At 44.1% G+C, this 23,631-nt stretch overlaps 2 protein-coding genes across 4 annotated transcripts in view; one reads left to right on the top strand and one right to left on the bottom strand.

Annotated features, from left to right (window-relative positions):
- The window catches only part of upf2 (UPF2 regulator of nonsense mediated mRNA decay), a gene marked incomplete at its 3' end in the record, with an annotated part of 57,662 nt that extends 49,255 nt beyond the window's left edge, over positions 1 to 8,407 (bottom strand). For all 3 annotated transcript variants that reach the window (XM_083757990.1, XM_083757991.1, XM_083757992.1), the window contains exons 1-3: positions 8,349 to 8,407; positions 4,930 to 5,331; positions 2,578 to 3,357 (exon numbers count right to left, since the gene is read on the bottom strand). In XM_083757990.1, the coding sequence (XP_083614116.1) occupies positions 2,578 to 3,357; positions 4,930 to 5,330 (1,181 nt within the window). In that variant the 5' untranslated portion in view covers position 5,331; positions 8,349 to 8,407. The remainder of the gene's footprint in view (positions 1 to 2,577; positions 3,358 to 4,929; positions 5,332 to 8,348) is intronic.
- A 5,175-nt stretch (positions 8,408 to 13,582) lies between these two features.
- Positions 13,583 to 23,103, top strand: LOC310853521 (calumenin-A-like). The gene is made up of 7 exons (XM_083757899.1): positions 13,583 to 13,748; positions 15,938 to 16,159; positions 17,441 to 17,634; positions 19,579 to 19,745; positions 20,333 to 20,393; positions 20,903 to 21,105; positions 22,844 to 23,103. The coding sequence occupies exons 2-7, from the start codon at positions 15,939 to 15,941 to the stop codon at positions 22,946 to 22,948; spliced, it is 951 nt and encodes a 316-aa protein (XP_083614025.1). The 5' UTR covers positions 13,583 to 13,748; position 15,938; the 3' UTR covers positions 22,949 to 23,103.
- Positions 23,104 to 23,631: the final 528 nt, after the last annotated feature.

The following is a 23,631-nucleotide window of genomic DNA, read 5'->3' as shown; positions in this document are numbered from 1 at the left end:
GGATCCCTTTTTAGTTTCTCAAAGAACTTGATATGTGATGAAAGAAAAGGTATATAAACTGAATTAAAATATGTTATCACGTATACAGTATAATTATTTTATTATTTATTGTAAGTTGTCAATTGTTTTAAATGTATTTCATCTGGGGACTATAGTGATATTAATACTAAATCATGATCAGAGTAATAGGAGTCTAACTTCAATTTCTGTAATAATACTTTCACATTTGTTAAAATATACATGATCTAAAATACTTCCGTAATCTGTAGTTGGATTTGTATTTAATTGTTTAAAGCCTAATCTTGACATGAAGGTCTTTATACTTCTACCTTTCTCACTATATTGGTCTTCATTGACGTCATCATTGAGAGCTAGTTATACATTATACTATGTATATATATATATGTAATTTGTAAGTTGATTAGCGGTATACTGTGGTTACTTTGCGCCGTACGCACCGTCCCAGCCAACCCGCCACTTTTGATGCGTATGCACCGTCCCAGCAAATTGTGCCTGATACGGCAGTGGTGCCAGATTACATACATGTATACACAGGAGCATTACCTTTAATCCTCCCAACACTAAAACATATCGTCATTACGTCACCATCGAAAACCAATTACACTCTGTCATTGGGTCCTTTAATCCACATAATTATTGCTCACGTCATCATTGAGAGCTAGTTATACATATACACACCATGTAATCTGGTCCCAGCAAATCAGGCACAATTTGCTGGGACGGTGCATACGCATCAAAAGTGGCGGGTTGGCTGGGACGGTGCATACGAGTCCCGGGCGAAATTATTACTTGCGCGCGCAAGTAATAATGGCATGCGCTCACTGAGATATTAGACAGACTGACTGAATGACTAAAGGCTCATACATAGTCTGGATTTTCGGTGGTGAGGTGACCACCGAACTACAACATGACGTCACTGAGGTGACCACTGAACTACAACATGACGTCACTGAGCCGCGGTGAAGAGCAAACCACCGCCACCGCTCCAGCCCTTCTCTCTGTTTTTACTCACCACCGCTCAACGTTATTTCAGTGGTCAGCTCACCACCGGAGCGGTGGTCACCTCACCACCGGAAATCCAGACTATGAATAGGCCTTGATTCTCCCTAGACACCCAGTGATTGCAGTACACCTGTTCCATTGTGTGCAGGTGAGGTGACTAAACAAGCACAAAGTGTGTGGTAAACTCAGCTCAGTGCAGTGTTGATTTCATCGGCTAAAACCAAGACGAAAAAGGTTTGTCGACTACATTTTTTTCACTGACGAAAACTACATGGAAACTAAATGAAAACTATGCTATGATGACTAAAACTGAGACTAGATATAATTATTGACAATTTCGTCAACAAATACTAAAATGTTAGGACGGGACTTTTTGACAAGAGATGCAGTCATTTTGCAGATGCAGTCATTTTAGTGATTTTACACTTGGTTGCATGCTGAAGATACCAGATATACAAGTTCACAGCGCGTCGCAGCGGTGAGCTTGTACATCTTCTATTTTCAGAACGCGTAAAATCAGTCATTTCGACGGCATCAGTGACCACCAAAACACATTTTAGTCGACTAAATCAACTGTAGATTTAGTCGACTAAAACTAGACCAACAATAAAACATTCCGGGTGACTAAAATGTGACTAAAATTTAAACTATTAAGACTAATAATGACTAAAACTAAAATAAAAATCTGCTGCCAAAAACAAGTGTGCTCAGTGTTTGAAAACATTGTACTAACTGGCAGCGGAGTTACATTATTTAGCTGTATATCACAGCTAACCACGGAGGCTTTACTTTACATTATTTAGCCGTATATCACAGCTAACCACGGAGGCTTTACATTATTTAGCTGTATATCACAGCTAACCACTGAGGCGTTACATTATTTAGCCGTATATCACAGCTGAGCTAACCACGGAGGCGTTACATTATTTAGCCGTATATCACAGCTAACCACGGAGGCGTTACATTATTTAGCCGTATATCACAGCTAACCACGGAGGCGTTACATTATTTAGCCGTATATCACAGCTAACCACGGAGGCGTTACATTATTTAGCCGTATATCACAGCTAACCACGGAGGCTTTACATTATTTAGCTGTATATCACAGCTAACCACGGAGGCTTTACTTTACATTATTTAGCTGTATATCACAGCTAACCACGGAGGCTTTACTTTACATTATTTAGCTGTATATCACAGCTAACCACGGAGGCTTTACTTTACATTATTTAGCTGTATATCACAGCTAACCACGGAGGCTTTACATTATTTAGCTGTATATCACAGCTAACCACTGAGGCGTTACATTATTTAGCTGTATATCACAGCTAACCACTGAGGCTTTACATTATTTAGCTGTATATCACAGCTAACCACTGAGGCGTTACATTATTTAGCTGTATATCACACTAAAAATGTCTTCTACATCCTGACAGTCTTCTGAAAAAGCTATGTTTCTATGTCAGTCGTTCTTCGATTTTTCAAAAATAGCTAAAGCATAACATAATGCTAACACCCAAAGGGGGATCCCGCCCCAAAATGGGTTTAACAAACCTGTTCTGCCGCTCGATGTTCTGCAGCTCCCGGTGGTCCTTCTTCAGGTGCTTGGTGAGCGAGGTGAAGTACTCCCTCAGGAGGTTCTGGAAGGGCTGCTGCTTCTCCGCGTTGATGATCTCGCTGGGCGGGAAGGCCAGGCCGAACCGCTCCGAGGCCAGCTTCACCCTGCGCGGCACCAGGCCGGCGACGTCGTCGCCGCAGTGCTTGCAGAAGCTGATGACCACGGAGACGTGCGTGTGCGTGTCGCGGTCCGTCCCGATGATGCTCTTCAGCTGCTCGTAGATGAGCGACAGGCCCTCCTTGTCCGTGAACAGGCCCACCACGGTGAGCTCGGCGATGAAGCGCAGGTCGGTGCGCAGCTTGCTCACGTTGGGCGTCTTCTCCTCGCGGCGGGCCTCGAAGTGCCTCTTCCAGGCCTGCAGGAGCAGCGGGGCGAACTCCACGTAGCGCTGGTGGAACAGCGAGCAGAGGCTCACGGCGCAGCCCACGTCGGAGATCTTCAGCTTGGCCTCCACCACCGAGCCCACCGCCTCGCCGATGTACTTGCTGAGGTTGAGCGAGCCGAAGTCGTGGGAGAGCGCGTCGCGCTGCTGCTCGGTGAGCGTGCGCAGCTTCTTGACGAAGGCCGTGTTCTTCTTGAGGCTGGAGTCCAGGCGGCTGAAGAAGGCCTCCTCGGGACGGCCCTCGTGGGCGCTCTGGTTCTTCACGCGGAGCTCCTTCCGGCACTGGTGGCGTTCCCAGGCCTCCTGGTGCAGCTGGTGCCCCTCCTCCTTCTCCCTGTGGGAGGGTGAGACCAGATGGGAGGGTGGGACCAGATGGGAGGGTGAGGGACAACAGAGACAAGGACAGACCAGATGGGAGGGTGAGGCACAAACAGGCAGCAAAAGAACCACAGAATGAGAACGGCTCAAAGAGCCAAATTCCAATACTAATCTCAGCCACTCGGCTCACTTGTGACCACCGTGCTCTGACTGTAGGTGCGTTATCCGTTACCCGTTCAAAACATATCAAATAAATAACGGTAGTGGGTCGCACACACCAAGACAGTAGTTAAAAAAATGTCAAATGAACAAACGTTTGGGCTATCCAGCCTTCATCACCGAGGAAGGCTGAATAACAGTTTAATTAAGGCCCTATTAATGAGTACGGCGTGATGCCCTGGACGGAGATTGATCAATAGGACGGAGATTATTGATATCAAAACCGATCACTGGATGTTATGTTACGGTGTGACGTCATGGATAATGTTCCCCACTCGTTTAGCCGACGAGAACGAAGCTCTTAAAACGTTAATAAATCTTGATCTAAATCATAACGTCCAATTCTAAGAAAAGATCCTGTGTCAGACGGCGGTCCAGTCAGCTAGTCGCCGTAGATTTAATCATACCTCCCGTTGTTGTAGATTTAATCATACCTCCCGTTGTTGTAGATTTAATCATACCTCCCGTTGTTGTCGATCGGCTCTAGTGTTTTAGCTACATCTAGTTTCTAGCTTCTTCCTCTGCTCCTCCTCTGCTCCTCCTCTCTCCCCCCCCCCTCCTCCTCCTCCTCCTCCTCCCCCCCCCTCCTCCTCCTCCTCCTCCCCCCCTCCTCCTCTCCCCCCCCCCCTCCTCCTCCTCCTCCTCCTCCTCCTCCCCCTCCCCCTCCTCCTCCTCCTCCTCCTCCTCCTCCTCCCCCTCCTCCCCCCCTCCTCCCCCTCCCCCCCCTCCCCCTCCTCCCCCCCTCCTCCTCCCCCCCTCCTCCTCCTCCTCCTCCTCCTTACTTCAGCTGTGCTGCCTCCTCTTCTCACTGCCTCTTGGCCTCCTCCTCCTCCTCCTCCTCCTCCTCCTCCTCCTCCCCCTCCTCCCCCCTCCTCCCCCTCCCCCTCCTCCCCCTCCCCCCCCTCCCCCTCCTCCCCCCCTCCTCCTCCCCCCCTCCTCCTCCTCCTCCTCCTCCTTACTTCAGCTGTGCTGCCTCCTCTTCTCACTGCCTCTTGGCCTCCTCCTCCTCCTCCTCCTCCTCCTCCTCCTCCTCCTCCTCCTCCTCCTCCTCCTCCTCCTCCTCCTCTCCTCTCTCCTCCTCCTCCTCCCCTTCCTCCCCCTCCTCCTCCTCCTCCTCCTTACTTCAGCTGTGCTGCCTCCTCTTCTCGCTGCCTCTTGGCCTCCTCCTCCTGAAGCCTCCTCTCCTCCTCCTCCTCCTCCTCCTCTCCCCCCCCCCCCCCTCCTCCTCCTCCTCCTCCTCCTCCTCTCCTCCTCCTCCTCCTCCTCCTCTCCCCCCCCCCCCCCTCCTCCTCCTCCTCCTCCTCCTCCTCTCCTCTCTCCTCCTCCTCCTCCCCTTCCTCCTCCCCCTCCTCCTCCTCCTCCTCCTTACTTCAGCTGTGCTGCCTCCTCTTCTCGCTGCCTCTTGGCCTCCTCCTCCTGAAGCCTCCTCTCCGTCTCCTCCTGCTGAACCCTCTCCTCCTCCTCCTTCTTCCTCTGCTCCTCCTCAGCCTTCTGCTTCTCCTCGTCCTTCTTCTTCCTCTCCTTCTCCTCCCTCTTCCTCTTGTCCTCCTCCAGGCGCTTCCTCTTCTCCTCCGAAGCCTTCCCGTCCTTCTTGCCGCTCACTTTGGCCTCGTCTTTGGACGACTTGGCTCTGCTCCTCTCCCGAGTCTCCCGGGTCTCCCCGCCGTCGCGCGCTCCGTCCTTCTCCTTGTCTTTGCTGCTGCTGAAGGAGGAGGACGAGGCCTCCTTCGCCTCGTCCATGTTCACTGATCGCTTGCGTTCAGCAGGCATGCTGTGGAGACCAGAGAAATAAGAATGAACTAATGAGTGTACAGATCTGGATCTGGAACACATGATTGCGGCAGTGGCAGGTGCTCCTTATAAAGGCTAGGCCACTCCCATTTAGACCAAAACAACCCCGGATTGATTCCACAATGGAACGAACCAGTGCATCAATGTCCAGAGACATCACAATTCATTCATAAGTCATAACACACATTTTAAAGTGTCACATGATGCTACTCTATAAATGATTCCCGTAATATAATCAAAGTCAATAGTTCTCTAAACACAACCCTCCCACTGTTGGCATGTTCCCCACACCCCACAGCTAGTAGTTGCTCCCTTCAATGGAGTAAACAGTCAATTAACTTTAATCAAGCATCACACAATATATATATATATATATATATAGTCAAAATAACAAATATCACTCCGCAATCATAAATAATAATTAAAATGTTAACCATTCAGTCCCAGTGGCAGGTTGAACTGCCACACAGTACATTATTATTAATTATTATTTCAGACCGGCGGCCACGTTACTCTCCCCTTAGCCTGAGCTAACGTGTTAGGTTTCTGGTCTAGAGGGGCGGGTCGCGGCTGAGATTTGCGCACGCCCTGATTGGATCTCATCGATCTGTCCGTCACCCCCGGCCCCTCCTCTCCCCCCTAGTGCAGCGCTACGTCACATCATTTGGAGCGACGCCCACCTGGAAGGGTTGACTCCCAATTTTAGACCAGAGCGGCCAATGCGTTCCTCCAGGCTTTCATTTTTTTAATGATAGCAGATCTACAAGCTCATAGTGTGGCACTCGGTGCTGCGCTATGAGCTTGTAGATCTGCTATTTTTCCAATATAGCTAAAGGATAACATAATTCTTCAAACACCAAAAAGGGGTTCCCAGACGGTCTGCCATGGCAGCGTTGCTCTAGGAATGGGATGACCTTTTTCACAGGGCCTGGGAGTCGATGGTCGCCGAGGGGGGCGCTTGTTTTACAGGTTAGGGTCAGGTTTAGGCATAGTTTCTGTGAGGTTATACAACACCGCCCTACTAGTAGCAGCCGGCGCTGTAAAACAAGCGTCCCATCAGCACCCATCAACACCCAGGCTCTGCATAAAAGGAAGTCATGTACTGTATCTCGGAAGGCGGGAATGAGTGTTCTCAGGTTTTTAGGGTGTTTCTCATATGTTTTTTTTTCCTATGTTTTTTTCCCTCTATGATTGTGTTTTTGGCGATATAGAAGTGTATATTTGTACGTCTGTTTTGATGAATTGAACAAGGTGGACCCTCTTGTAAACAAGTGTAATGCTTTATTATTGGGTCGTCCACTCACAGTTAACAGTCTTTGTATTGAGTTGTGCTTGAAATGTACTGTAATTCTGCAAACTGTTAATACATACTTCAATCAATCAATCAATCTTTACCCCTAGAGCTCAGCTAACTATGCTAACTGCTCCCACTGCCCTAAGTTTGGACTGGTAAAAATGAAGAGGTCATTAAATTCCAGGTACGTGCATCATCGCATGTACCCCAAATAACAACACAACAACGGGCTGTTTAAATGGTAGCCACCTGATGCAAATTATTACTACGTTCAAAGTCATAAGTGTGATTACATCTTTGCAGCTATAGCTCTTTGTAGCAAGGTTTTTCTGTGAACGTGTCTGTGAAAGACATTTATATCGTGATGCAATCATCATGCACAGGGATTGATTGATTCATTGATTGATTCACTGAAGTATTTATTACCAGTTTGCAGAATTACAGTACATTTCAAGCACAACTCAATACAAGGACTGTTAACTGTGAGTGGACGACGCCATAAAGCATTACACTTGTTTACAAGAGGGTCCACCATGTTCAATTCATCAAAACATTTAGAGACGTACAATTTACAATTTACACAATTTAGGCATTTAGCAGACGCTCTTAATCCAGAGCGACTTACATTTAAGCAAGAACAAAAGCATGGGAATACATCACATAAAAGTATTTATCATGAAACATGCGTAAGCTAAGAAAGTAACAGTGGAATATCTATATAATGAAACTATACATACACTATACAATACGTACACGTACAAATAACACACTGCTATATAGCCAAAAACAGGGCTAATAAGTTACACCAGTGGTTCCCAAAGTGGGGTCTGGGGACCCCCCCGGACCCCCCCCCGGGGTCCTTGAGGGAGTTCCAGGGGGTCCCGAGCAAAATGATAGTTTGGAAGAAAATGGACCCTTATGGGTCTGTAACTCTGAGAGTGTACAAATGGTTCCATTTTGTACACTCTCAGAGTTAAATTAACATTGCTTATTTGCTTTTACAATTATAAATCGGGGGTCCCAGAGATAGAAATGCCATTAAATGGGGGTCCGTCCGTAGCTTAAATGCATGCTAAACTGGGAGGTCCTTGAAATTAAACGGGTTGAGAATCACTGCTATAGAAACGTAAAGATCTTCTCTTATGGGGGTCCCTGGCATGTCTTTTCAAATGGGGGGTCCGTGGTGGGATAATTAGTGTAAATGTTGTTGGGGGTCCTTGACATGAAAAAGTTTGGGAACCACTGCTTCCACGCCCACAGATTGGGCGGCACGGCCTGTTCCAACGTTATCAGCTAAGAGAAGCTAACAGTCTCCACACACACACACACACACTTATAATTCATTGTTGCTGTGCCAAAGTTGGCAGATATTATTAATATTATATACTAATATTATAACTAGCATCCACGTGTTGTCACGTTATTATTCACATAAACGTGTCCTAGTAGCAAACGTAGTTCTGTTTTTAATCAGCATTATTATAAAATAATGTGCAATAACACAAGTAGCCGTTATGCTAGCTAACGTTAGCAGTGAAGCTAACTAGCTTGAATGGATGTAAACAAACTCCTTGACAGCAGCTCTGTTTTACTGCGTTGTCAGTTTAATGTGTGCTCCGTGCTCTGGTGAACCTACACACTGTAATGTGGAGCTTTATTAAATACCACTTCACTATAGAATGTTAAATATGTGAACAGTTTACCTTGAATTTGTTGAAAAATAAACATTGAACGCTGTTTCCGTGTGAAGAGCAGTAGGACCCCTGGCTGTTTGGCTGTGGCTCAGAGACTGCCTGACTAAAAAAAACAACTGTTAGGTTTAGTGACTTGAAATTGATGCCATTATAGTCCTGGCTGTGATACTTTTAATTTATGCTATTCAATGTAAAAATCTAATTAATAGTGGTAATTACATTTATTATTTTAAATTAATTTCAATGATTTCACGCAGACAATAATGAAAGCATGACAGCAGACTAGAGCTAGTCTTAAGGCTATGGATCAGAGCTAGTCTTAAGGCTATGGACCAGAGCTAGTCTTAAGGATATGGACCAGAGCTAGTCTTAAGGCTATGGACCAGAGCTAGTCTTAAGGCTATGGACCAGAGCTATAGTCTTAAGGCTATGGACCAGAGCTAGTCTTAAGGCTATGGACCAGAGCTAGTCTTAAGGCTATGGACCAGAGCTAGTCTTAAGGCTATGGACCAGAGCTAGTCTTAAGGCTATGGACCAGAGCTAGTCTTAAGGCTATGGACCAGAGCTAGTCTTAAGGCTATGGACCAGAGCTAGTCTTAAGGCTATGGACCAGAGCTAGTCTTAAGGCTATGGACCAGAGCTAGTCTTAAGGCTATGGACCAGAGCTAGTCTTAAGGATATGGACCAGAGCTAGTCTTAAGGCTATGGACCAGAGCTAGTCTTAAGGATATGGACCAGAGCTAGTCTTAAGGCTATGGACCAGAGCTAGTCTTAAGGCTATGGACCAGAGCTAGTCTTAAGGCTATGGACCAGAGCTAGTCTTAAGGCTATGGACCAGAGCTAGTCTTAAGGCTATGGACCAGAGCTAGTCTTAAGGCTATGGACCAGAGCTATAGTCTTAAGGCTATGGACCAGAGCTAGTCTTAAGGCTATGGACCAGAGCTAGTCTTAAGGCTATGGACCAGAGCTAGTCTTAAGGCTATGGACCAGAGCTAGTCTTAAGGCTATGGACCAGAGCTAGTCTTAAGGCTATGGACCAGAGCTAGTCTTAAGGCTATGGACCAGAGCTAGTCTTAAGGCTATGGACCAGAGCTAGTCTTATAGGCTATGGACCAGAGCTAGTCTTAAGGCTATGGACCAGAGCTATAGTCTTAAGGCTATGGACCAGAGCTAGTCTTAAGGATATGGACCAGAGCTAGTCTTAAGGCTATGGACCAGAGCTAGTCTTAAGGCTATGGACCAGAGCTAGTCTTAAGGCTATGGACCAGAGCTATAGTCTTAAGGCTATGGACCAGAGCTAGTCTTAAGGCTATGGACCAGAGCTAGTCTTAAGGCTATGGACCAGAGCTTGTCTTAAGGCTATGGACCAGAGCTAGTCTTATAAGGCTATGGACCAGAGCTAGTCTTAAGGCTATGGACCAGAGCTAGTCTTAAGGCTATGGACCAGAGCTACTCTTAAGGCTATGGACTAGAGCAAGTCTTAAGGCTATGGACCATATATGGGCATATTACATTATGATGCGTCACTGAAGGTCACATTTACTATGAAATCCTGCGTCTTTCACCTCCGTCACACCACCATATATGGTTGCCAATCCATCGTGCCTTCTGACATCACATGGCCTTCTGACATCACATGACTGTTCACACAGGGCAGATTAAACGATACAGTCTACCATTCATTGTCAATGAAAGCCATAGATAGATAGATAGATACATATATGTATGTACATAGTAGTAGTACATATGTACTGTATAGCATAGTAGTATATATATATAGTTTATATGTATAGTCTCATAATATAGATATTCCACTGTTACTTTCTTAGCTTACGCATGTTTTATGATAAATGCTTTTTTGATGTATTCCCATGCTTTTGTTCTTGATTATTGTAAATCGCTCTAGATTAAGAGCGTCTGCTAAATGCCTAAATTGTAAATTGTAAATTGTAATAGATAGATAGATAGATAGATAGATATATAGATAGATAGATAGATAGATAGATAGATAGATAGATAGATAGATAGATATATAGATAGATAGATAGATAGATAGATAGATAGATAGATAGATAGATAGATAGATAGATAGATAGATAGATAGATAGGTAGGTAGGTAGGTAGGTAGGTAAGACAGACAGACAGACAGACAGACAGACAGACAGACAGACAGACAGACAGACAGACAGACAGACAGACAGACAGACAGATAGTGACATGAAGATACAAAGCTCACAATACATTATATCATTATTCATGAATCATTATCATGACTATTAAAACAAAACCCAGAACAGTTCTGACTGAATGAACATATTTATTTTTTCAAGTCCGGTTTGCCAAGATCAGACAACACTTAGAAGGGATTGTGGTTAATAGTGACTGCAATTTGGTCACATTATCACTCTCTCTTACGCCTTAAAAATGGTTCATCAGTTTACACCCCCCCCCCCCCCCCCACCACCACACCCACCCACCCACCCTTCCCACACACACATGCACGCGCCGCACACACACACACACACACACACACACACACACACACACACACACACACACACACACACACACACACACACACACTATTTGAAAAAGACAAAAACTGCTTGAAGCCGGTAGAAATAGCTTGAAGATATTTAACAGAACACAACAGAACAAACAGTCCATATGCAAATATTTACCTTTAGTGTCTCTGGTGGAAAGCCACTGAGCCTGGAACACGTGTTGTAAAGTGATTCATTCAATTGGTGTTGATGTCACTTTAGTCTTTATACTGATACTACAGTAAAACTATATGAGACTTTATACTGATACTACAGCAGTAAAACTATATGCTGGTCCAATATGAGACTTTATACTGATACTACAGTAAAACTATATGAGTCTTTATACTGATACTACAGCAGTAAAACTATATGCTGGTCTAACATGAGACTTTATACTGATGTACTGTACTGCAGCATGTACTGTCCTATACACGTGCACGGAATGAAGGAGTATGACTGATGCATTATACTATATATTATACTATATATTATAGTATTATATTATACTCTGACACAGAAATGCAACAAATACGACTAAAAGAGAGAAATGGATGTAAGCCAACTGCCAGCGTGACGATGCTGAAGCAGGTTGTGGTGGAGGAGGTGATTACAGACTCTATGATGTGTGTAAATACATGGTATTTCAATATCTCCACAGTCACCATGTGGGCAGTTTGATGATTGTTTGTTTATCTGTAACACACACACACACACACACACACACACACACACACACACACACACACACACACACACACACACACACACACACACACACACACACACACACACACACACACAATGACATGACATGAGCTTGTGACTGCAACTTGTTCCTGTTCGCAGATGACTCGGCACTGCTGGTCTCGCACAGGAACAAACGGCAGGTTGAAAAGACCCTCTGCTCTGAACTCGGTAGAAACTGCACCTGGCTCGCTGATAACAAACTATCTTTACACCTGGGGAAAAACTGAATCCATTTTATTTGGATCAAATATAGTAATCTCAGCAAGGCAGGTGGCTTCTTGGTTAGAGTGGGTGACAATATTATCACACGAAAAGATGAAACCTAGGTTCCATCCTGGAGGCTAATCTTTCCGGTGATAAAATGGCCACCAACATAATCAAAAAAGTCAATCAAAGAACAAGATTCCTTTACAGCATCTCCTCACTGGTCAACAAAAACACCTTGAAGACCTTAACAGGAGCCCTCGTACAAGGTTTCTTTGACTATGCATGCACCTCCTGGTACCTTCCCAAAACAAACTAAATTACTAAATTACTAAATTATTTTCGCTCCTATATGCCACCAAAATGTGGAACGCCCTACCAACAGCCATTAAGACATGCAAATCCGGCCCAGGCCGTAGCGTAACGGTCTGGGCACCGGACTGGTGATCCAGTCGCGGTGTGCCGCGGGTTCGACTCCCGGACCCGACACGGCCTTTACCGCATGTCATCCCCCCATCTCTCTCCCGTTTCCTGTCAGCCTACTTTCTATCCCTTAAAAAATCAATAAAGGCGTAAGCCACAAAAAAATATCTTAAAAAAAAAAAAAAAAAAAGACATGCAAATCCCTTGACTCCTTCAAAACCGCTCTCTAAGGGCACCTATACGGACGGCTGCGATTCGAAACTGGCCCCCGTAAAATCTGAACCCCTTTTTCCCCTCACTGTATATGTTTCTTTTCCCTTTTTACTTCCTTTATGATGAATTCCTGTTCTGTTCTTTGGCTATAGAAGTGTCTTATATTTGTATGTCTCGTTCACACACACACACACACACACACACACACACACACACACACACACACACACACACACACACACACACACACACACACACACACACACACACACACACACACACACACACACACACACACACACACACACACACAAATCATACAGTTCAAATTGACTGAATTATTGTAATAAACTTCCATAATTTAACAGTCCTGAAAATAAAAGACCGACTCCCTAGTACCCATTTCAGTAACACAATGATTTTTAAGAACATGAATTGTTCTTAACCTGATAGGAATTTGCGTACAGTTACAGTAGGCATGCCTACAGTGTTGCATATAGTTGCATGTGTAGATGGAACTGGTGAGGGGGAACCCCTGTTTCCCCTCACTGTATATGTTTCTTTTCCCCTTTTACCTCCTATGATGATTTCCTTTTGACTATATAGTTGTGTATATTCGTACAGTTAACAGTTTTTGTATTGAGTTGTACTTGAAATGTGCTGTAATTCTGCAAACTGTTAATACATCAATCAATCAATCAAATCAAAAGGAGAGATGAATTATTCATTGTGACAGTCTGTCTGTCTGTCAGTCAGGTAGCCTAGTGTATAGAGGCCTATATATCATATTTCTAGTGTATTAGAGGCCTATATATCATATTTCTTATGATGAAATAGATTCCACCAAATGGAGTTTACCTAATTTAAATAATTTAAAGTGCTAATTTGTGGACGTGGCAAAGAACGCAGTGGAACTTTTACTTTTCTCCGCGCGGATTGGCTCTCTCAGTCGCGAGAGCCAATGGGAAGGCAGTGCGGTGAGTGAGCGCTACATCAGATGCAAGACGTCATCATCCTTCTGCTGAAGTGGTCCAATGGGGCGCGGAGTAGTGTTTTTTGGTGTCATTCCATTGGTTCTCTGTGTGTGTGTGAGGAAATGGACCGGGGTGTGATCTAAGATAAAAGAAGAAGCTGTGTGTTTATTTATCATCATATTGTGCATCGTTCTGTGGGTGGGTGTGTGTGTGCGTGCGTGCGTCAGAGTGCGTGTGTTTTATTTGACTTTGTAGAAAGCTGGTCTTCTTTTCTCTTCCAATTACAGCATCACATCAAACAGGTTGGTTAATTAATTCACTCATGATAAGGAACGTCTATAGCTATAGCTTCTGACATTAAGTTGAATTATTAATAGATCATGATTCCTATATTGGTCAGCCTCAGACAGTAGCCTAGATAATGTGACCATAAATGGTTGTTTAAGATGTTGATGTTGTTTTGTTTTTGATGAATTGAACAAGGTGGACCCTCTTGTAAACAAGTGTAATGTCGTCCACTCACAGTTAACAGTCTTTGTATTGAGTTGTGCTTGAAATGTACTGTAATTCTGCAATCTGTTAATACATATTTCAATCAATCAATCAATAAGAATGAAGTGTTTAACTGACAAATCACTGCAGAGACCCATTATATTATTAGTTCAGTATTGAATGCCATAATTAACCAGATCATCAGTATCAATTAGGCTATAGTTAGTTAATTATTCAGCAGCACCACTGTCTCTCAGTAGCATTACAGTAGTCTTATTGCTGCACGATGTATGCAAAGAAGAATTAAGTTTACATTCACAACTTTTCTGGCATATACAATAAATCTGAATGTTAAAGCAAATGGAGTAGGAGCAACTTTAATATTGATTTCTTAATGCTTTTGCACGAGTTGAAGTTAATTAGTTGTGGAGACATAACCATATGCATACAGATTGTATTATGTTGTAGACAACTCACACATGCAGGCAAACCCATTTAGGCCTGATATGTCGACGTTTAAAAGTGTCTTCTAAATCCTGACAGTTTTCTGAAATACCTCATGTTTCTGTATCAGTGGTGCTCAATATTTCACGTCAAGGACCCAAACAATTATATTGAATTGGCCGCCGACCCCCATCTGAAAATATGCTGTTCCAGGAGGAACCTCCCAGGAGTAAAGATTTTAGTTAAAAATGTTCGCTCTGAAAGAATATATATTCAAAGATTTGCGCCACATTTTCAAGATCTTTCAAAAAATAGCAGACGTACCTCGTAGCACGGCACTCGGTACCTACAGAGAAATGTCTATTTGTATGTCTCTAAATGTTTGTATGTCTTTAAATGTTTTGATGAATTGAACAATGTGGACCCTGTTGTAAACAAGTGTAATGCTTAATTGGGTCGTCCACTCACAGTTGACAGTCTTTGTATTGAGTTTGTGCTTAAAATGTACTGTAAATTCTACAAACTGTTAATAAAGATTTCAATCAATCAATCAAAAAGCACTATGAGCTTGTAGATCTATTTTTCAATAGCTTAAAGTATAACACAATGCTTAAAACACCAACAGGGGTTCCCGCCCAGAATAGACCTGACAGATGTCATATTCTAGAAGTGGTTCCCAAAATAAAAATGTTGTCTCCCCTGCAGGACTCAAACTATAGTGAGAATAGCAGATCTACTTCTAATAAATGTTTTTTCCCCTGAAGATTCTTTTGTGCTTTAAAATATATAGCCTAGGAAACCCCAAAAATAAGGGTTATTTATACTTGTGACCCATAAATAGGTCCTGACCCAGTCTGTGTGAGGAACTATTGTAAAGCTATAGGCAAAAGGGGGAAATGGACAAGCTCACAGTGATGTGACGTAACTTGCGAGTGCCTTAAAACATGAGTTCTGTGAGTGCTGGTTTTCTCTAAGAGACATTTCTGTTAATCTGATCAGCAACATAGTGTATACAAATACAGCCTACCTGTATTAAGTAATATTCTACAAGATGCCGGACAGCCTACCTGTATTAAGTACAGGGACGGATTAACCCCCCGAGGGCCCCTGGGCCGCTAATTTTTGCAGGGCCCCCATAGCGCGCGTGCGCGCACAATCTTTGTGTTTTTCCGTGTTTTTATCATCTTTTTGACCTAAATTTAACAAAATCAATGGCCAATGAAGGGCCCCAGGAGCCCTTTTCATGGCGTCAAACCTAGTACCTTACGGTCCAATTTCCCTGAAGGGCCCCTGAGAGCCAAGGGCCCCTGGGCCACGGCCCCACTGGCCCAATGGCTAATTTGTCCCTGATTAAGTATTATTCTACAAGATGCCGGACAACCTACCTGTATTAAGTAATATTCTACAAGATGCCGGACAGCCTACCTGTATTAAGTATTATTCTACAAGATGCCGGACAGCCTACCTGTATTAAGTATTATTCTACAAGATGCAGGACAGCATCAAGTATTAAGTATTACAGGAAGTTTTCCTCTGGCCTTTCCTCCTCCTCCAGAATGAAGCTGTCCAGACCGGTGCTGATGTGCTGCTACGCCCTCTGTGTGGTTTACGCCACCAGTAAACCCACCAAGGGAAGTCGCATTCACCACGAGAAGGCCCTGAGCAGCCACGAGCACAACGACGAGGACCACGAATACGACCACGATGCCTTCCTGGGCGAAGAGGAGGCCAAGACCTTCGACCAGCTCCCTCCAGATGAGAGCCAGCGCAGGCTGGGGTGAGTTGAGCTCATTAGTCCTTCTCTTTTGTACCAGTGTTTGGTTGAATTCACAAGGATAAATATACTTTCTGTAATGAAGGCAGACAGACTCCAGTTTGTTTGTCTTCTTTACGAGAGAGAGAGAGAGAGAGAGAGAGAGAGAGAGAGAGAGAAGGAAGAAGGAAGTCTTTATACCTTCCGGGGTTCCCCCATCATCACAACGATCAAAAACAGGTCATGTGAGATTTTAGGCTATGCAACGTTAGCTTTGGTTTAGCCGTAATTTGCAACTCTAGATTTGTTTTATAATGGGATGAATCTAGAGTTGCAATACCCTCCATTGACTCGCCACTCATCCAATTTGCGTTTCGGCCAAGCTTGAATTATCCTCTTTCAATCTGCCCTGCGTACCACCTGTTTAGAATTTGCACATAATGCAGGAGGCAGCAGCGCGACCCGTTAACAAAAACGAGTGCTTCCAAACTCCAACACTTAGAAAAATAATCACCTGCACAGAATGTCTTGACAGAAAGCATAACAACATGTCTATGGATCTTTATGAAACAAAAGCTCGGCAGATTGAAAGAGGATAATTCAAGCTTGGCCTAGAGCAATGGAGGGTATTGCAACTCTAGACACATCCCATTATTTAAACAAAATCTAGAGTTGCAAATTGCGGCTAGGTTTGGCTACAGTATGCTGGGCATTTACTTTCACTTCCTGCTACTGTATGCACATAGACTTGTGTTGATACTATCGATGCTGCATTGATTGTACACCTTGGAGTCACGCTCATATCTTCATCGATCTCCTTCTCTTCACAGCATCATCGTAGACAATAGAAACATGCTCATATCTTATATCTTCTCTTCACAGCATCATCGTAGACAATAGATTCATGCTCATATGTTCCTTCTCTTCACAGCATCATCGTAGACAGAATAGAAACATGCTCATATCTTATATCTTCTCTTCACAGCATCATCGTAGACAGAATAGAAACATGCTCATATCTTCATATGTTCCTTCTCTTCACAGCATCATTGTAGACAATAGATACATGCTCATATGTTCCTTCTCTTCACAGCATCATTGTAGACAATAGAAACATGCTCATATCTTCATATGTTCCTTCTCTTCACAGCATCATCGTAGACAATAGAAACATGCTCATATGTTCCTTCTCTTCACAGCATCATCGTAGACAGAATAGAAACATGCTCATATCTTATATCTTCTCTTCACAGCATCATTGTAGACAATATAAACATGCTCATATCTTATATCTTCTCTTCACAGCATCATCGTAGACAGAATCGATGAAGACAAGGACGGCTTGGTGACGGAGGCCGAGCTCAACGAGTGGATCAAGAAAGCCCAGAAGAAATACATCTACGACAACGTTGACCGCCAGTGGAAGGACTACGACACCAACGGGGACGACATCATCTCCTGGGACGAGTACAAGAACGTCACCTACGGCACCTATTTAGGTAAGGAAGGGACGGGTAAAGAACGTCACCTACGGCACCTATTTAGGTAAGGAAGGGACGGGTAAAGAACGTCACCTATGGCACCTATTTAGGTAAGGAAGGGACGGGTAAAGAACGTCACCTACGGCACCTATTTAGGTAAGGAAGGGACGGGTAAAGAATGGCACCTATTTAGGTAAGGAAGGGACGGGTAAAGAACATCACCTATGGCACCTATTTAGGTAAGGAAGGGACGGGTAAAGAACGTCACCTATGGCACCTATTTAGGTAAGGAAGGGACGGGTAAAGAACGTCACCTATGGCACCTATTTAGGTAAGGAAGGGACGGGTAAAGAACGTCACCTACGGCACCTATTTAGGTAAGGAAGGGACGGGTAAAGAACATCACCTATGGCACCTATTTAGGTAAGGAAGGGACGGGTAAAGAACATCACCTATGGCACCTATTTAGGTAAGGAAGGGACGGGTAAAGAACGTCACCTATGGCACCTATTTAGGTAAGGAAGGGACGGGTAAAGAACATCACCTATGGCACCTATTTAGGTAAGGAAGGGACGGGTAAAGAACGTCACCTATGGCACCTATTTAGGTAAGGAAGGGACGGGTAAAGAACGTCACCTACGGCACCTATTTAGGTAAGGAAGGGACGGGTAAAGAACGTCACCTATGGCACCTATTTAGGTAAGGAAGGGACGGGTAAAGAACGTCACCTATGGCACCTATTTAGGTAAGGAAGGGACGGGTAAAGAACGTCACCTATGGCACCTATTTAGGTAAGGAAGGGACGGGTAAAGAACGTCACCTACGGCACCTATTTAGGTAAGGAAGGGACGGGTAAAGAACGTCACCTACGGCACCTATTTAGGTAAGGAAGGGACGGGTAAAGAACGTCACCTATGGCACCTATTTAGGTAAGGAAGGGACGGGTAAAGAACGTCACCTACGGCACCTATTTAGGTAAGGAGCCCTTTTTACTAGTTGTTTAACTACTGTATACCTATTATGTAATTTCTTTTATATATATGTTATTTTTTTTGGAAATAAATATTTGTACATTTAAAAACATTGGTGACTATAACTATAATCTACCTGATCTTGAGGCCCAAAACTATTTATTTCTTTGTTATCAACTAGTCTTATCGACTAGTACCAAGAAGGTCGACTAGTGGATTTACTAGTCGACTAGTTGCTTAATGCCCTAGCGCGCGCACACACACACACACACACACACACACACACACACACACACAGCTGATGTGGATCTGATATTACCTATTATAATAATTGATATGGATCTGATATATTGTGCATCCCTACTATTGCTGCCTTGTTGAACTTTATGCTGCGGTTAGACCCGTTAACACCTAATCTAATATTTCCCCCCTTTCCCTCACCAGAGAACCCAACAGAACTTTATGCTGCTGTTGGACCCCCGTTAACACCTAATCTAATATTTCCCCCCCCTTCCTTCACCAGAGAACCCAACAGAACTTTATGCTGCTGTTGGACCCCCGTTAACACCTAATCTAATATTTCCCCCCGTCCTTCACCAGAGAACCCAACAGAACTTTATGCTGCTGTTGGACCCCCGTTAACACCTAATCTAATATTTCCCCCCCCTTCCTTCACCAGAGAACCCAACAGAACTTTATGCTGCTGTTGGACCCCCGTTAACACCTAATCTAATATTTCCCCCCCTTCCTTCACCAGAGAACCCAACAGAACTTTATGCTGCTGTTGGACCCCTGTTAACACCTAATCTAATATTTCCCCCCCCCTTCCTTCACCAGAGAACCCAACAGAACTTTATGCTGCGGTTAGACCCGTTAACACCTAATCTAATATTTCCCCCCTTTCCCTCACCAGAGAACCCAACAGAACTTTATGCTGCGGTTAGACCCGTTAACACCTAATCTAATATTTCCCCCCCCCTTCCCTCACCAGAGAACCCAACAGAAGAAGAAGGCTACGACTATAAGAAGCAGATGGCGCGCGACGAGAACCGCTTCAAAGCAGCCGACAAGAACGCGGACAACGACGCAGACCGCGAGGAATTCACCGCCTTCCTCCACCCCGAAGACTTCGACCACATGAAACACACCGTGGTGCAGGTACGGTTGTTTTAGTCATTAGTCTTTAGTCTTTAGTCTTTAGTCTTTAGTCTTTAGTCTTTAGTCATTAGTCTTCCTCCACCCGAAGACTTCGACCACATGAAACACACTGTGGTGCAGGTACGGTTGTTTTAGTCATTAGTCTTTTCAATAGTTTTCATTTAGTTTCAGTCACATTTTAGTCACCCGGAATGTTTTAGTGTTAGTCTAGTTTTAGCCGACTAAATATCATAAGAATTTAGTCGACTAAATCTAGTTGATTAAAAAATATTTTGGCGGGCCTTGATGCCGTCGTAATGACTGTTTTTTTGCTGAAAATAGCCGATCTACAAGCTCGCAACGCGTTGTGGGCATCGTAGCTTAGTTTTTATTTAGTTTTTCCATTTAGTTTTCGTCAGTGAAAAAAGGTAGTCAACGAACATTTTTCGTCTTAGTTTTAGTCGACCAAAACAACACTGGCAGGACGTCAAAGAAGTAGACCTCAAAGACTTAAATAAACTTTAGACCAGGATCATGACGTTATTCTTTAACTTCACAAAGTTTATTTGTTATACTTCTTATTCTTAATGCTGTTTTTATTCAAATAGGAAACCATGGAAGAACTTGACAAGAACCTGGACGGTTTCATTGACCTGGAAGAGTACATCGGTGAGTAAAGTATTTAATGAAGAGTACATCGGTGAGTAAAGTATTTAATGAAGAGTACATCGGTGAGTAAAGTATTTAATGAAGAGTACATCGGTGAGTAAAGTATTTAATGAAGAGTACATCGGTAAATTAAATGTATTTAACATGTAGTGTGTAATGTGCTCTGTGTTGTTTTTGATGTGGGTGTTGAACTGTTGAACAGATTGTGAAGACAAATATCCTTCGGGACAATAAAGATTATTATTAGTGATATTTCTGTCCTGTAGGAGACATGTAATAATATTTATTTAACATGTAGTGATATTTCTGTCCTGTAGGAGACATTTAATAATATTTATTTAACATGTAGTGATATTTCTGTCCTGTAGGAGACATGTAGTAACATTTCTGTCCTGTAGGGGACATGTAATAATATTTATTTAACATGTAGTGACATTTCTGTCCTGTAGGGGACATGTAGTAACATGTCTGTCCTGTAGGGGACATGTAGTAACATTTCTGTCCTGTAGGGGACATGTATAAGGGTGACGAGGAGGACGGCGGTGAGCCAGCGTGGGTGACGGCGGAGCGGGATCAGTTCAACGAGTTTCGGGACAAAGACAAGGACGGGAAGATGGACCTGGACGAGACCAAGGACTGGATCCTGCCCAACAACTACGATCACGCCCTGTCCGAGGCCAAGCACCTGGTCAGCGAGTCCGACGCCGACAAGGTACGAACGTCGTCCTTACAAAGGAAATGGAGCATATGCACCTCCACTCTAGCCCAGGTGCTGGACAAAAGGCAGTACAAGGGGAAAAAATAAGGGGGCACGGTGGCACAGTTGGTAGTGCTGTCGCCTCACAGCTAGAAGGTCCTGGCTTCGATTCCCGCTCGGGGCGCTGTGGGTGCTGGCGGCGTGTTTCCTCCCCCTGCGTCATCAGTGCCCATACCCGAAGGCGGGGTTGGCGAAAGGGGCCTTTCTGTGTGGAGTTTGCATGTTCTGCATGAGGTACCCTCACAAAAAACATGCACTAAACTGCCTCCCCAACCGTCTGGGCACCCGACTGGTAATCCAGTCGCAGTGTGCCGCGGGTTCGACTCCCGAGCCCGACACGGCCTTTACTGCATGTCTTCCCCCATCTCTCTCCCGTTTCCTGTCAGCCTACTGTCTGTCCCTTCAAAAAAACAATAAAAGGCGTAAGCCGCAAAAAATATATCTTTAAACTGCCTCCCCCTGGCCAGCCGGGGCGCCTGATGGAGGGGAAAGGAACTGGTTGGAATAACGTGTTCCTTCCACGCGCTACGTCCAACCAGGGAAACTCCCCCCTGTCAGGTGTAAAGGAGCAACTTGGACACTCAGGCATGAAGGAAGAATGAGTTCAAGTCCGTTGCTCTCCCCAATATGTCCCCCATATATGGGGACTAGGTTGCTCTCCCCTTGTCCCCCATATATGGGGACTAGGTTGGTCTCCCCATGTCCCCCATATATGGGGACTAGGTTGGTGGAGGGTGTGTAGAGCCCAGGATCACATTAGGTGATTGACACAGGGGTGAAAAATGGGTTACCCTAAAAAAATATTAGGGCAAGAGGAAAAAATATGAATTCCTGAAGAAGATCCTAAGGGATGGAAACGTTGAGTAAAATAAACCAGTGGAGCTGAGCTTTTCATACCAGTGTTGACTGGACTCTATTTTTTTCCTCATGAATGCCATCCTTTACATGCGGTGTTGTTTTTGGCAGCAGATTTTAGATTTTTAGTTCTAGTCATATTTTAGTCACCTGGAATGTTTTGGTCTAGTTTTAGACGACTAAATGTCATAAGACTTTAGTCGACTGAATCTGCAGTTGATTTAGTCGAGCAAAATGTATTTTGGCGGGCCTTGATGCCGTCGTAATGACGGCCTTTTTCACTTGCTGAAAATAGCAACTATAATGCATGCAACTATAAATGACTTAGGGCCGATTCATACTCCTATTTTAGAGCCGAATAAAAGTCGGTTCGGCGCTGTAGAGCCTACAATGTGACGTCATTTGAGGTTCGGGGGGGGGGGGCGGGTACCGTCCTAAAGTCGGCTCTTCGGTGCTACTGAAAATGTCTGACGAGCCGAAATCATTTCGGCACTACAGCGCCGAAACAGCGGTAAAATAGGAGTATGAATCGGCCCTTATACTCGATCTCTTGTCCACTAGTCCCTTCCTAACGTTTTAGTCTAGTTTTTTATTTGTTGACGAAATCGTCAGTATATTTAGTCTTTAGTTTTAGTCATCATAGCTTTAGTTTTCATTTAGTTTCCATGTAGTTTTCTCAGTGAAAAAAAGGTAGTCGACGAACATTTTTCGTCTTAGTTTTAGTCGACTAAATCAACGCTGCGTACGTCTCGCTGTCATGTCACCTTGAGGGCACTTTGTAAGCAAACTGTGACTTCTTGTAAAACAACCTAATGTGCATAATGCTTTGTTTTCTTAGGATGGGAAGCTCAGCAAAGAGGAAATCCTGAACAAGTTCGACCTGTTCGTCGGGAGCCAGGCCACCGACTACGGGGAAGCGCTGAACAAGCACGACGAGTTCTGAACAGGAAAACCATTTGATACGTGAATTAATTTATTTTGTACGATAAGACGACTACGCAGTGTGTTGGGATCAGGTTGTCCATCTTTTGGATTTGGAATTTGATCGTCTGCTGCGTTTACATTCGAGTCCATTACTGTACCTGCCTTTGAGTCTCTGTTACGGCCGTTATTGCCAATATTGTCATGGCAATGAGTTGCTCTCACTCACAAGCACTGAAAATTACACACACGGTTGTCATACTCTTTTTACAAACCATCCTAATTAACCCATTCTGACCTGAGATCAGATTCATACGAGGTTTCCACTGGACACACGCTGGTCTGACGAACCCATTCTGACCCGAGATCAGATTCTAAAAATGTCAGTCGTTCTTTCGATTTTTCAAAAATGGCAGACCTACAAGCTCGTATCGCGCCACTCGGTGGCGCGATATGAGCTTGTAGATCTGCTATTTTTCAATAGATAAAGCATAACATGATGCTAACACCAAAATGGGTGCCCGGTCAGAATGGGTTAACCCATTCATGATGGATGAGAACTCCTGGGGTTATTGTTGCCATGTACAGTATATAGCAACATCACATTTTTGTAATTTTTGAATAAATATTTGAAGTTTTTCCCGAAAACTTATGTCAGGATTTAGAAGCCTTTTTTTGTTGTTGTAGAATCTGCCTCAGTTCTAG

The sequence above is a fragment of the Protomyctophum parallelum genome, assembly GCF_964188405.1.
Source record: "Protomyctophum parallelum genome assembly, chromosome: 22".
Classification (NCBI taxonomy): domain Eukaryota; kingdom Metazoa; phylum Chordata; class Actinopteri; order Myctophiformes; family Myctophidae; genus Protomyctophum; species Protomyctophum parallelum.
Note: the sequence above shows the minus strand (reverse complement) of the source record. Positions and strands in the feature narration are given on the sequence as shown.

Bases quoted from the DNA above. Each gene is read 5' to 3' on its own strand.
- LOC310853521 (XM_083757899.1), top strand. From the start codon at position 15,939: ATGAAGCTGTCCAGACCGGTGCTGATGTGCTGCTACGCCCTCTGTGTG. The intron at 16,160-17,440 runs GTGAGTTGAGCT...TTCTCTTCACAG, and splicing joins GAGAGCCAGCGCAGGCTGGG to CATCATCGTAGACAGAATCG. The intron at 21,106-22,843 runs GTACGAACGTCG...TTGTTTTCTTAG, and splicing joins GCGAGTCCGACGCCGACAAG to GATGGGAAGCTCAGCAAAGA.